Raw genomic sequence first — 14,518 nt, 5'->3', positions numbered from 1 at the left:
ACCTCCAGTGAAAACAGAGAGACTAACGCCTGTTTGCTGTGTTAAGAGGCTGGATGCGCGCTTTAAACTAGTCACTTTACCTTCAATTATGTTCAATAATTGTTAAAATCACTAAAAAATTGAATATTAAACTTTTAAAATTATTGAATAGTATAAACTTCTTGATATTTACTAAAATAGTAAGGAATTTAAGCCCTAGAACCGATTAATGTATTGGCGGACTGATACTAAAGCTGGTTGCCCGGTCAGTGCAAGCGAAAACATGTTGAGGTCGGTTCGTAAGATATTCGTTAACCGAATTTTTGTTCGTTAACCGAATTGAAGATCCTTATGGAAGGCAGTTCGTTAACCGAAATTTCGTTAACCGAGGCGTTCGTTAAACGAGGGGTCACTGTATTGTATGTTATTCCCTATCTTATGACTGAGATACAGTGTTAGGAAGATAAAAAATGTATTGTAATTTATTATACTGTATTTTTGATAGATTGGAGGACCATGGGAACAAGATGGCATTGATGGGGGAGTTTGTGGTGGAATGTTAGGGTGCTGGCCACTAGACCATGCCCTCACTGTGCTCTCTACTATACTCAACCCAGTTAAAGCCAGGGAAGATTTTCTTCATCATCTTAAAGAAACTGCATTGCCTAGTCAAGTTGATGAAGATAAGAACCTTAGTGAAGATAAAAATGATAATGTCTGGGTGGTGGTTGACAGTTCTGGGGAGGACGAGGAAGACCCTGCTCAGCTGTGGGCCCGCTTCAATGAAAATGATGTTGTTCAGGTATATAATCATTGAAGTTGATGAAAAGTGTTTTACACATGTCTGTACTTTCTTATCCATACCATCATTCCCATTAGTATCAGGTGGATAAATTGCATTTATCATATGTTGAGCAGTTGTGCCTTTGGGACCCACTTTCACTTTTTCACCTAAATTAATTTAGTGTAACAGTGAACATGAGAACTTCTGCAGTCACAAATAAACCAGAGAGATGTATCTATTAATTTTCATTTGTTAATGACTGGTTTATTTACTAATCTAAAAAATTTACGTATATTGAACATCAGTCACTAGGATATATATATTTTTTTCTCCTTTTTATGTTTGTGACAATTGAAAATTTATTTTTCATTCATTTTTCCAAGTGTGCAAAGTGTTCTCACTGTACTGTAGTATAGTATCTCTAATCAGCCTTAACACCTGAAATCATTGACCCTCAAGGATTTATTTATTAAGTACAGTAGGCAAATCAATTCTGGTCAGTTAACCTCACTTCCACAAGCCTTTAACCTTCAGCATTACTGTGTGAATCCTCCCCAATCTATCAACCACTGCAGTGTTTGTGACTTTTCATAGCAACACTTTTCTCCTTCTGCCTCTCCTCTCTAATAATTTCTTTGCCACTCATGAATTACTTGTTTTCCTTCATTCTTTTTCTTTCCTTTGCTTTTAATATTCAGTGTTGTGCGGAATACTTTTATCTACTGCCTTACTTTGACCACTTGTAAAAAAAATAGCTTAGTTTAGTACCCACACAGATGTACTTCTACACACAAATTTTGTGGCTTTCTGTGTATGAAGCATCATGTTTTATCTGATGTACTTCATATTCTCCAGATGATTAGTTTTGTTGATGTTTTACACTGCTTTCCAGTTATGATTTAGATTTCAAATTAATATTTAAAGGTTCCTGGTTAAAGAAAGAATTCATAATTTTTGCATCTTACAGCATCTTTCACTCTTATATAATGGGCTTTCAGATCTTAAACCAAGTGCCCTTCAAAGAAATCTTCCAGCACATATTATTGATCAAGGAAGAGGATGGATCACTCAACTATGATGTGTCTTGCACAAGTCACCAGGGCTTTATGAAGCTGTTTGCATTTGCTACTCATCTTTTACAGCTTTTTCGTACAGGACTGGCAACATATTCTCAGGTTAGTCTAATAATTAGTTGGCAGATTATTGCAACCCTTGGATGGTAATACTAATATTTATATCTATTAAACCAGTGAAGGAAAATTTCCATAATTCCCCTCAAAAATGGAAAAGCTGCACCGGTCCAATTGTGTGGCCACTAAAACCCCAGACTTGACTAAGTGGGGCGGGCGGGTCATGAAGGACATGGTTTATACTATGTACCCACAGTCCATGAATTGTTACAAGATTGCATTACTAATGCTGCACAATTTAATTTGACCCCTCCAGATATAAATAGAAGGAGAAGGTAGACATGTTTAGTACTGTACTGTATTAACCCTTTGACTTTGATCATGTGTGCCCTGGAGGGACCCCCCAGATGACTGAATTTTGTAATTTCCAATAATGAAAAGGATAATAACACTTGTTCATTGTTGCTAGTACAGAATCATGAATATTATAAATAAAATGATACTTTTACAGTAAAATCCCCATAACTTGGCACATATGGTGCTGAGGCCTTGCTGAGTACTGTAATCAAATTTGCTGACTTGATAATTAACCTATGCAGGGTGATTCAGCAAAGAGTGCATTAAATTGGAGGATGAAATCCTTGGATAATTCTAAACCACAATGTCTATGGTAAAATGTCAGATTCTGCTTATGCCCACGTGTTCATGACAGGTGTGAGTAAATTAAACATAGTCCAGGCATTCTGGAATGGGTCAGACAATCAATGGTACAACATGTACAGGCCTGCATTGAGGCAGAAGGGAGCAACTTTGAACATTTCCTTTAAGTTGTAACAAAGATGGGTCACACTATAGAGATCTGGGAATAAATGATTACAAAAACCTAGGGAGTTTCACTTCAAATTCACTCTCATTAATACAACATTAAATGTATTGTAACATGGAAACTATGCAGAATCTGACATTTTACCATAGAGACATTGTGGTTTAGAATTATCCAAGGATTTCATCCTCAAATTTAATGTACTCTTTGCTGAATCACCCTGTATATTGTATATACTTTTCTGCAATATCTACTAGGTTAGATATCGTGGTGCAACCAAACGCATATGTCGCCTTCTTCGACACACTGTGGAGTACATCACTGACCACTGGCAAAGCTTCCTTTCTTTGCACCAGTACTCATTGAGCCACAGCACTGCCATGTCTCAGGCAGTAGCTCATTTGGAATCTTTACAGGTTAGCTATTGTGTTGTGTTTAATTTGTTATAGATAATAAGGTATTAGTGAATATGCATTTCTGTACCATATACTGTTACCATACTATAGTTAAACTATAGTACAGTGGCCCCTCGGTTAACGAACTCAATCCGTTCCAGAAGGTCGTTCGCTAACCGAAACGTTCGTTAACCGAAACCATTGTTTCAATGGGTTTTTGGGTAATTGGTTCCAGCTCACCGAAAATTTCCTAACTTCAACAAAAATGGCGGAAAAATTTACTTACTTTGAGGTGTGTATGTAGAAGGCTCCTGGATGATGGTGATGATGTGCATTTGAAGTGGGAGGTGCAGGAGGAGAAGGGAGAAGAGAAGGAAGTGGAGGTGGAGGAGAAGCATTTTACTGCTTCTTGGAAGGTGAGTCACCTTCCATGAAAATGTCAGGAACCTCTGGACTGACAGATTCTCCACCATGAACATCCTCTCTCCTTCTTGAAGTGGAAGGCTGAGGGCTAGCATCTTGTTCCCTCTGCCTTTTACTGAAGAAAGTGTCAATTGTGGTCTGTGGGGCATCTGTCCTCCTCACCATTAACTTATGTTTAAAGAAGGAGACCACTGAGTCCTCAACATGACACAAAGTTAGTTCAGTTTTTTCCACTTCTGGGTGCTTTGAAGCCAGTTCCCTGAACTTCTCCCAGTGGTAAATCACATCTTTCAACTGTTTAGCTGACATATGGTCATCACTTTCAATTTCCTCCTCACCACTGTCAGCCTCTACCCGTAACATCTCATCCAGTTCCTTCAAGTCATTAGGAGTAAGTTCCTCCTCATGAGACATCACAAGCTCTTCCACATCCTTCTCCTCCACTTCAAGACCCAATGACTGACCAATGGACACAATCTCCTGGTCCAACTCTGTGTCATCCTCAAATCCCTCAAAATCATGGACTACTGATGGCCACAGTGCTTTCCATGAAGAATTGAGGGTTCTATTGGAGACTTCTTGCCATGATGACACAATCAATTTTACAGCCTCCAGGACGTTGAATTGTGTCTTCCAGAACTGTTTCAGTGTTAGTTCAGGATCAATGGAAGTTGCCTGATGACACCTCCTAAACATTTTCTTCATGTACAACTTCTTGAAGTTGCTGATCACATTCTGGTCCATTGGCTGTATGAGTGATGTAGTGTTTGGAGGCAAAAACAACACTTTCACAAAGTCAAATTTATACTCCAAATTTCTGGCAAGGTCAGGGTCATGACCAGGAGCATTATCCATGAGGAGAAGAGCCTTTAAAGGAAGTTTATTGGTGGTTAGGTAGCTCTTGACAGAGGGGCAAAACACATCAACAGCCCATTCATTAAAGAACTGTCTTGTCACCCATGCCTTACGGTTGGACTTCCAATAAACTCCAAGCATTGTTCTTACCACTTTCTGTTGCTTGAACACCCTGGGGTTTTCAGAGTGGTAGACAAGCATAGGCTTCAGTCGGAAATCCCCTGAAGCATTGGCACCAAGCAATAGAGTGAGACGGTCTTTCATGGGTTTATGCCCAGGTAAAGAGGCTTCATCCTTGGTGATGAATGTTCTTTTGGGCATCTTTTTCCAGAACAGCCCAGTTTCGTCAACATTGAACACTTGCTGTGGAAGATAATTTTCTTCTTCCATCAGTTTTTTAAATTCAATTAAAAACTTTGCTGCCCCTTCTTTATCAGCACTAGCAGCTTCACCATGCCTAACAACACTTAAAATGTCACTTCTTTTCTTAAATTTTTCGAACCAGCCTTTGCTAGCCCGAAAATCTTCAAATTCTGTTCCTGAAGAACCAGGTTGATCTGTCTTTAAATGTTCATAAATCTCCCTGGCTCTTTCACAAATGAAATCACCAGAAACTGAATCACCTTTCATCTGTTTTTCCCTAATCCAGATGATAAGTAACCTCTCAGTTTCTACGATTAGGGATCTACTTTTAAACACTCTTGTAGATTTGTCTCTCACGTTCACTTCCTTAAATTTGTCTTTTTGTGCAAGAATTGTCGACACAGTTGATGCCGACATGCCATATTCTTTGCATAGCGCATTTGATTTAATACCTTGTTCGTGTTTTTTTATTATTTCCTGCTTTATTTGGATTGAAATCACTTTTCTTGATCTCTTAGGCCCCATGCTGGATTCAAACAATGGCAACACGTATTTTTCAAAGTTAAACTAGCTGTAAATAAAGAATATTTTCTTTAAAGTAACACTGCACTGCACTATATATTGTCAATATGTAAAATAATTTTCAAAATGACCAATAATTTGCTTGGAAACACAGAAAAAAAGCGTTTAGTTGAAGAGAGTCTCAAGCAAGATGTTACCTCCAGTGAAAACAGAGAGAGACTGACGCCTGTTTGCTGTGTTAAGAGGCTGGATGCCGCGCATTAAACTAGTCACTTTACCTTCAATTATGTTCAATAATTGTTAAAATGACTAAAAAATTGAATATTAAACTTTTAAAATTATTGAATAGTATAAACTTCTTGATATTTACAAAAATAGTAAGGAATTTAAGCCCTAGAACCGATTAATGTATTGGCGGACTGATACTAAAGCTGGTTGCCCGGTCAGTGCAAGCAAAAACATGTTGAGGTCGGTTCGTAAGAAGTTCGTTAAGCGAAATTTTTTTCGTTAAACGAATTGAAGATCCTTATGGAAGGCAGTTCGTTAATCGAAATTACGTTAACCGAGGTGTTCGTTAAACGAGGGGTCACTGTACTGTATACAGTTGTAAAATAACTTCTTTAGTAATGCTTAGAGTTTCTAGTCAACTATACTTTGGTATTACAGTAACAAGTCTCTAAATAATATAAGCTGTGATATATACTTTAAGTCTCCCCCAAGTAGTTAGATTTTGATTGAGTGTCAGATACTGCAGTGTGAGTTTAACCCAATAATGTATAATTAGGTTTTCCAGTCACACACCACTGTGCAAAATAAAACTTAGTGAAAATATTTTTCTCCAACACAATTTTCACACTTATGAAATTAAGACAGCATGCAAACATTTAACAAAGAAATAGTTTAGCCATGCTGTGGTAATGAAGTTGAGCATCTTGGGCCAATCAGCTGAGTGAGAGTTATGGGACAGGAGGTTTATAATGTGAAATTTTATGTATGGTTTGTAAAAGCCACTGGGCTAGAGTGAAAATACACTAACACTCTTGTTTTTTGCACACAATACTCATACTTTATTTACAAATTACCTCTGTACTTTTTCATAGAGTAGTAATTCCTATAACTGGGTGCCACACATAACCATACATCACATTCTTCACACCAAACACTGACCATCTCTCTCTCATCATACATACATACATACATACATACATACATTGTAACAGTTCATTGGTTTAATGGCACAGAGCCCAAGAAGTCTACCCTGAGCCTGTGTTTCTCGTCGTGCTTACCCTGTGGAAGTTAGAGTACAGTACCATACTTTTTTGGGATCTGGAATTTTCTTTGTTTTGTTTTTTTATTCCCCATCTTTCCCAGGTATAATGTATACAAGTATTATATGAGTTGAGGACTGTTATGACAACTAAAAAAAAAAATGTATGATACTATTTTACAGTTTTTCTCACATGTTCCACTGCGTTTAGTTGACAACCACTTTTATCAATCAACCTCTTGTTTTCACTATACAGAGCAATCCAAAATAGCTTCAGGTCATTTAGTCCTGCTTATCACTGTTTTGTATATGAGCCTTGTGAACTACAGCCAGCATGATAATTTGCCACTTGTCATGCCAGTTGATTGCAAATACTTTACCAGACTTTTGGTATTCAAAATACAGTACTCACACTGGGTGGTAGTACAGTAAATTATTTTTTTGTCTTTTTTCCATTTTTTCTGACAGTTCCACATATTTCAGTGTTCTGTATATGCATGAATCTAGACACATAAGTAAGGGTTACTTTACCAGTTATCAGTTCTCCTTACCTATTTATGGGGGATTACAGTTTTTTCATTATGGCCTTTAACACCCCCAATGGGTTTTTTTAAGATGTCAATGTCATATTGAGCACACTGCCTGTTTCACAGTCACATAATACAGGTATGGGACTGTTTGTCCAGGGTCCCGGTATCCAGAATACTTTAATAACGGCTATGTTCTGGAACAAATTACTTAAAATGAGTGCCAAAAGTGATCCTTGGTCCAAATAAGGATATTTAAAACCTTTCATTAACTGTGAGCTACCCCGGTATATGTTATGGTATACTTATTTTTCAACTCATAACTTCCGGTAGATATGTGTAACTTTCTTAATTTTCTTTATTTGGTTACATACACACTCAATCTTACATATAGAAAGTGAAAAAAATTATCATAAAGTATAAATTATTTTTCAACTCGTGTTTTCAAGTAGATACACATAATTTTCTTTCTTTTTTTTTACCACTTTCACACGCACACACAATCTTACAAATAGAAAATGTAAAAATAAATAATTAAAATAAATAATTATCATAAGGAATAAAATTTTACTTCGGTGAAGCCGTGTGGTGAGTGTGTGAAGAGGTCGAAGGATCTGGGCCAGAGCACCGATGTTAAGGCGAGTATTAGGGACAACTGCTACACATTGTGTACACTAACATGTATCATTTTTGCTCTCTTTATGCTTTCATTATTATTGAACTATTTATATCCTCTTGTTATTGATGTTTATATGCCTACAATTTTCAGTTTTAATGTTAGTGTACAGTTAAAAGCTACTTTTAGGTGAGAATCTAATGATCTGAACAGAGTCTTCACAGTCAGTTACAAAGAGTTTACTGAACATTTTGTACATTTTATGCCTGGTGCTCCAAATTCCATAAAAAAGCTATTTGGCGACCCCCAGATCCCAAGCATGCCAGATAAATGGTCCCATACCTGTACATATATTTTTATACCAGGGCTTCTTCAATAAGATGTACTGCTTGAAGTCAGGTCTTACCTTGAATATCACTAAACTTTCATCAATTACCTCCTTATGAAAGGGGGTAAAAGAAGTTTCCATACATCTCCACGATCATATTGATATTGAAACGGTTTATTTAGCCAGAAAAATATAGATACTTCCCTAACTTTCTTAGTTGATCATTTTCAGTGTTATTGTTATCTACAAAGTGTATGAGGTGTAGAAACTAGAGAAATCACTCCTTATTCATAAATTTACCAAATCAATGATGCAATGTTTCTTTATGAGAGGCAGCAATAACTATAGTACAAAAAGCACTACATACATTTCCTGAATACTGCATACAAGTATGTGTCTACTCAATGATGTACACGAGATGGGTGTAAACTCATTATGTTTTGTAACATATTCATAGTACTGTACTGCATCTATTTGTCTCTGTCTCAATATGGGATAACACTTTATTATAAAAAGAAAGCCTCAAAATAATCAAGTTTGCTAACATCTTCATTATGAGACTACTCATCAGTCACACCAGTAATTCTTCTGTCAAAGTCATGAATGTCTGGCTGAAAGTCTCTCTCATTAGTCCTTCGGACAAAGGGATGACATATGGCATCACAAGGCAGCTTACCCTCTTGCTCCATCATGCTCCTCATGCTCCTTACATCATCATCTCCTCTTTCATCACCTGCACTCAAGATATCCCAGTCTTGTTCAGAGATAGAGGAAATGGATTCATCGTCAGATGCATTAACCATCGGCACAAATTTGGAAGGGATAGCAAGGGTGATGTGCAAGATAACAGCTTGGTTCTTCCTACCACCATGTGATACACACACTTTTGGATTAATCACACCTTCTTCATCACTACTGCTTGGATAATCTTCTTGCAGCTTGTTTCATGGGGCACTTTCTTCCTTTTAATAATCTTACGCCTGGCACCAGTGGCAGCTCATCCATAGGCGCTGCGGAGCTATAGTCCCCCACTGTCAGTTGTTGCCAGGCATATGATTCATTGACACATGAAGCTGAATTATACACTAACATCCAATATTTCATAAAGAATTAGTTTGAATGTTGTTTTCATGACATACTAACTATATTTTAATTAAAAAAGATCAAAATTCAAGTGACACTCATGGTAACTGCACGTTTCATTTCCATCTGGCACTGGCATTGTATGGTTCACTTGTAGTTGCAGTATGTGCAGCCCCAGTGACTGATGTGTTTTGTGTGGAGTTGGGTCATGTACTTTTGGTAAAGTTACCTTCACCATCTACAGTCAACATATTCAGAAATTAAGCATATGATGATTCTAATAACAACAAAATTGACAGTGGCAAAAGCAGAAAAGTGCTTTTCAACCTTAAAGAGAATTAAACCATTTTTGCCCAATACCATGGTGAATGACAGATTGTCTGCCTTAGCAGTGTTATCCATTGAAAGTAACATGATAACAGAAATGAAGGACTTTAATGAAAAATTAATGAACCGTCACATGTATTTTATTTGCAAATAATATCCTAGGAATCCAGGGGCAACATCAACTCATACATACTGTATACGGTACACCTGAGGTAATCCAAATATATGACATTTTCTGCTGTAGTTATGGTGAAACTTGCAGTCCCTCTAATATATTTTACCATGAACTGCCACTGCCTGGTACCACCGCTACTGCAGGAAGTGGATGGTGTCAGATCACAAGGCTGCGATGTATGTCTACTGTCCATCATATGATGTTTGTATTAGTTATAAGCTTTCCATCATATGATGTATGTCGCAGTTGTAGGGTTCGGTAAGAAAATATGGATACAGTACTTTAAAAATATGTCCAGTAATGTTTCTTTGTTGCAGGTGGAATATGACCAGTTGTTTGAAAAGGCTGTAGAGACAATATTCAGCAGTCCCCGTTCAGGAGCTTGGCAGTTCTTAGCCGTCATCCCCTACAGTAGTGTCTCCCTCTCCCAGTGAGTGACGTTCACCTCATTCCATGATGATGTGTTCCAACTTTTTACGCTGTTTTATTATATAATGACTCTCCTGAGTCATAGTGATGTACGAAATGTCAATATCAATATTTGTTTAATATAATTCCATATACTGTTCATGTTTTGATGTATTATACATCTTTACTATTTATTGTAGTCAGAAATGTATCCTTATACTGTTCATAAAGTGATGTAGATGGAAACAAAATTTACATACTGTATTATAAAGTTAAGTACACATACTATGAGTCTCACTCTATCTCTATATCTCTCACTCTCCCTTTATCTCATTCTCTCCTTATATCTCTCTCAATTACTACCCATGCTGTATGTCTCTCACTGTTGCCCTGTATCTCACATTCCTTATATCTCACCCTCTCCTTATTTCTCTCACTAGCTCCCTATATCTCACTCTCTCCCTATATCTCACTCTCTTCCTATATATCTCACTTTCTCACTGTATATTATTCACTATCTCCCTATACTGTATATCCGTCTCTCATAAAAAATAATTAATGTAATGGAAACCTCATAAAAATGGTCTTATACAACTCTTGCACTGTTCCTCAGGTTGTGGAAAATAGTCTACAAACTTCACATAGGTATGAGAGATGAGTCCGTCTCTACCACCAGTAAGGAGAGTGAGGGGGACAAGAGTAATCAGGAGTGGGCAGATTTAGTGACTCACGCAGATACCCGTGGTCAGTTTCATGACTACCTTGTAAATATGGAAGAAAATTAATCCTTTTACCTCCTCTCCGCGCTGGCAAACATGACTGCAGCTCGTGAACCATCAGAAAAGGACTTTATTCGGGTACATCACTGGTGTTCTTTTATTTTATTTATGACTTACTGGAATTATGTTGATTATCTGGCAAGCCTTGGACTGGAAACAAACTGGATTTGGGAATTTTCTGAATTTTGGATATCCTATAATAGGCATAAACTCTACATAAAATGTTACATGAATTATTGGCAAATATACAGAACTGCAGAAGGTTATCATGTGATCGCCACTTCGCCAGAATAAAATTCAGTAGGGTCTCATCTGGCATGGATTTGATTATAAACAATTAAATAAATACTAAGTGATTAATTATTTACTGAAAGATGAGAGATTTTATTGTACAGTATATGGCCCTGGCCCTGTGCATGCTACCTGCGCATTTCTCAAGCAGTGGTTCCAGCTGCCAGGTCCCCTTGGCTAGAACCTTGGTTTGTTTACATTGATGAGGATGAGAAATTGCTTGACTTTTAGTTGTTTTTAAAAAAAAAAAATTTCTATTTACACTTTACTACACGGTGCCACCTAACTATAAACAGTCTGCTAGTGTTGCTGCAGTGAAGAAACCATGTAGGGTAATGACATTAGCTGAGAAAATTATTTATGACAAACTCTAGCATCCCTCAGTTGCCAGTACAGCAAAATAAGCTATCCATGTGCCTTATTTGTGTGAGAGAAAAAGGTTGGTGCTAAACTAAAGGCACTCTTGCTTTGAAAAGATTGAGGCATTACTAAGTGTGCAGATCACTGATCAAATTAAAATAAAAGCTCTGTTGTTGGTGGCATACCCATACAGCAAAGAGCATGTGGTTGCCAGTGAAGGTTTATTTTTCATTGGTGAATGCAACCTTCTGTACAGTGTTATCCGAGTATTTCAGTATCTACAAACACATTACAAATAAACTTTAGCACATACATATTTATGTGTAATTTCTACAAAAAGTATCTGCAAAATGTTTTGCTAGACAATGTGACACAATGGACGAAGGATTCTGACAACCTTACTGAGACAACAGGAGTCGCAGTGTTTATTTTGACATCCAGATACTTTCTGTAGTGAGTGTACTATCATGGACAAAAGTTCGCTCCCTCCCAAAATGAAGCAGTATCGACCCCATATGAGAAAAAACAGCACACCCGCACCAGATGACAGTCAAGGTAAATCAGTTCGGAGACTCATTCTGGTGACTCGGTTTCACCACAGGGAGCGAACTTTTGTCCACGATAGTACATGTATACGCTATACATATGCAGTCCAATATATATTCACGCTTGAAACTAGGTTAGATTTTTTTTTCAACTTCTCCAAACACAATTTTTCCCTTAAGGTATTAAGTTTGCCCGGTGTGAATATGCCAAAAATGATATTATTCAAGAATGTAAATCCCACATTGGACAAGTGAAGTTTTTTGGGGCGCAGAAACATGATTGGAAATTGTTTTTGGGGCTCTAACCATTCCGAGTTATCAAGGCACTTTCCTCCCAGTCTTTCGTTCCACCCCAATACCCAACTTTTGGGCCAAAATGACCTACCAGCACTACAGGTGAAGAATGAGGATAATTTAGCCACAATACTATATGCAGTACAATTCTGTATTGTAAGCACTTAAAGCACCAACCTTACCAGTGAATGCCTGGGAGGCGTTCACTGAACCAGTGCAAGACAGAGACGTATGCCAGAGTGGTTATTATTTTTTTTTGTTACATGCACGGACAATCTTTCATACAGGATGTACAAAAAAAAATAAGGTCAAAAGCAACAAGGAATAAACTTTTCTTACATGTGTGGGAGTTGTCACACACAGCTGGGAAAGGGAAGGGGGGAATGGCGTGGGGGATCTCTCAGCTGTTCGCTGTCTCGTGTATACAGTAGTTAAATGATTGCCAAATGACGATGCATTATTTTTTCTTTTATTTTATTTATTAGTACCTGTATATATTATTTTATTTACAAAGAATAGCTCCTCTGGGGGACTTGACACAGTTCAGCTACCCAGCTGACTCGCATCAGGGAAGGGTGGGAGGGAGCAGTACAGTTACATTTACAGCAGACTGCCTCCTCACGCAAACGTTCATTTCTCTCACATACACACTCACGCTCTTCATATTTCTTATTTTATATTTTTATGCTATATTTTCTTTATTTCTAAGCCACAGTAGAGTACTATACTGTATTGTAATAATTTTTTTCTCAAACGATCATGGACAAGTGATAAATATGCTGAGCAAGCAGGAGATAATGGGTGGGTTGGCTAGCACAAGAGTGGGACCCAAGCATAAGGTTACACATGTTATGCCATTCTGAGATTGTGTCATCATATTGCAGAATATTCGAGTTGTGCAAAATATATTTTTTATGTCAAATAATTAAAAAATAATTTACAGTAGAATATTTTACTGCCATTCTGAGTTATATCTAATTATGAGTTATTAAATTCAAGCTACTGTATTAAGGGTTTACTAAGGCTGAATTTATAAAAGGTCACTGATTTGAATACAGTATCTTGATATTTGGAGGTTGATTTTTACCATTTGCAGTCCGGTATTATTTATCTTGCTCCAGAAACTTCTTGTAGATTCCCCTCACACAGGAAAGGACACTGTGTTTTAAGAGAGGAAACGATGAACACTGGCATAGATACCAGGTGTCCCTCCGCCCCAAGAGGCAGGAGGAAGATTTGGACACTGATTTAATTTTCATGCATATCTCTTCACACACTTTTCAGACCACTGACCAGCTGACATAGTGATGTTCCCAGGTGCCCATGTAAGCACCTTAGCTTCTTCTGTTGATCGGAAAAAGTAACAAAAACTTTTTGCGACTTTGGGGTCTTCATTCATTTCACAAAGCACAAGATAACAAAGTTTGTATCTTTGAAATATGAATAACACTAAACACCAGAGCATAGTGTAGGTGTTAATCACATGGGTATGGCTTGATAGAGCTCACATAGGTTCAACTTTGGCCTATTGCACAACATTGCATAGTACAGTAGTGAAATTTAATTCTTTCCACATTCCTGGTTTCCTCCCAATTGGATTTTTTTATGAATTTGTACCGAGGTTAAAATGGCTGGAGTTTGGAGAGATGGATAATTGATACACTACCGATATTTGAGAAATGTATATACTGTCCTTTACTGGTAATTAGAGTAATAAAGATTGCACCATGTTCCCAAACAATTTAATCACATTTTTTTTCCATTTATTAGTAATAAAAACTTTCATATCTTACAGGTGGTGGTAAACAACATATTTGAGGCAACATTTGTAAATGAAGGAACAAGAGAAGCTCTGAGTCGTAATGGCAGGGATCTTCTTGCTACAATTGCAGCCAAGCACCCGTTATCTATTTCATATCTGCTTACTGCAACTCAGGTACCATTGATGCATCAGTCTTCTTGTCACTTTTGAAACAATGTTACAAAGTAATACAGTATTTTGTAATTGATATTCTTTGATTAAAGTGCATGGAGTAGCAAGGTCTTTTGAGAATCATTGACTGTAAGTATATTGTAATGTAATGGCTTTATAGCATGACTAATGAATTATTGGATGGCAAAGAGGATTTGAGAACTGCACTTGAAAGGAAGAGAGGAGAGATACTGTATATACTGTGTGAAATTCTTGAAGTTAAAGATTGTTTCAACATTTTAAATTACTATAAACGTTAATACCTGTACCAG

The 14,518-nt window shown here is 37.2% G+C and overlaps 1 protein-coding gene across 3 annotated transcripts; it reads left to right on the top strand.

Moving 5' to 3' along the window:
• The first annotated feature begins 464 nt into the window (after positions 1 to 464).
• LOC121878780 (ectopic P granules protein 5 homolog) lies at positions 465 to 14,494 on the top strand. 3 transcript variants are annotated; one of them, XM_042385191.1, is made up of 7 exons: positions 466 to 781; positions 1,762 to 1,938; positions 2,974 to 3,132; positions 9,915 to 10,027; positions 10,619 to 10,862; positions 13,559 to 13,599; positions 14,070 to 14,488. In XM_042385191.1, exons 1-5 carry the CDS (start codon positions 536 to 538, stop codon positions 10,788 to 10,790), a joined length of 867 nt encoding a protein of 288 aa, XP_042241125.1. In that variant the 5' UTR covers positions 466 to 535; the 3' UTR covers positions 10,791 to 10,862; positions 13,559 to 13,599; positions 14,070 to 14,488. The 3 variants fall into 3 exon arrangements, with proteins under 3 accessions (XP_042241126.1, XP_042241125.1, XP_042241124.1); XM_042385190.1 differs by lacking the exon at positions 13,559 to 13,599 and having other exon boundaries at positions 467 to 781; positions 14,070 to 14,479; XM_042385192.1 differs by lacking the exons at positions 9,915 to 10,027; positions 10,619 to 10,862; positions 13,559 to 13,599 and having other exon boundaries at positions 465 to 781; positions 14,070 to 14,494.
• Positions 14,495 to 14,518: the final 24 nt, after the last annotated feature.

This window comes from Homarus americanus, unplaced genomic scaffold (genome assembly GCF_018991925.1).
Source record: "Homarus americanus isolate GMGI-L3 unplaced genomic scaffold, GMGI_Hamer_2.0 scaffold54378, whole genome shotgun sequence".
NCBI classification, from domain to species: Eukaryota; Metazoa; Arthropoda; class Malacostraca; order Decapoda; family Nephropidae; genus Homarus; species Homarus americanus.
The sequence above is the reverse complement of the archived record's forward strand: the minus strand, read 5'-3'. Positions and strand labels throughout refer to the sequence as shown.

What these genes read in the sequence shown, in the direction of transcription:
- LOC121878780 (XM_042385191.1), top strand. Translation starts at nt 536, where the DNA reads ATGTTAGGGTGCTGGCCACTAGACCATGCCCTCACTGTGCTCTCTACT. An exon ending in CTCATTTGGAATCTTTACAG is followed by an intron (nt 3,133 to 9,914) that starts GTTAGCTATTGT and finishes TCTTTGTTGCAG; the next exon opens with GTGGAATATGACCAGTTGTT. An exon ending in AGTAGTGTCTCCCTCTCCCA is followed by an intron (nt 10,028 to 10,618) that starts GTGAGTGACGTT and finishes ACTGTTCCTCAG; the next exon opens with GTTGTGGAAAATAGTCTACA.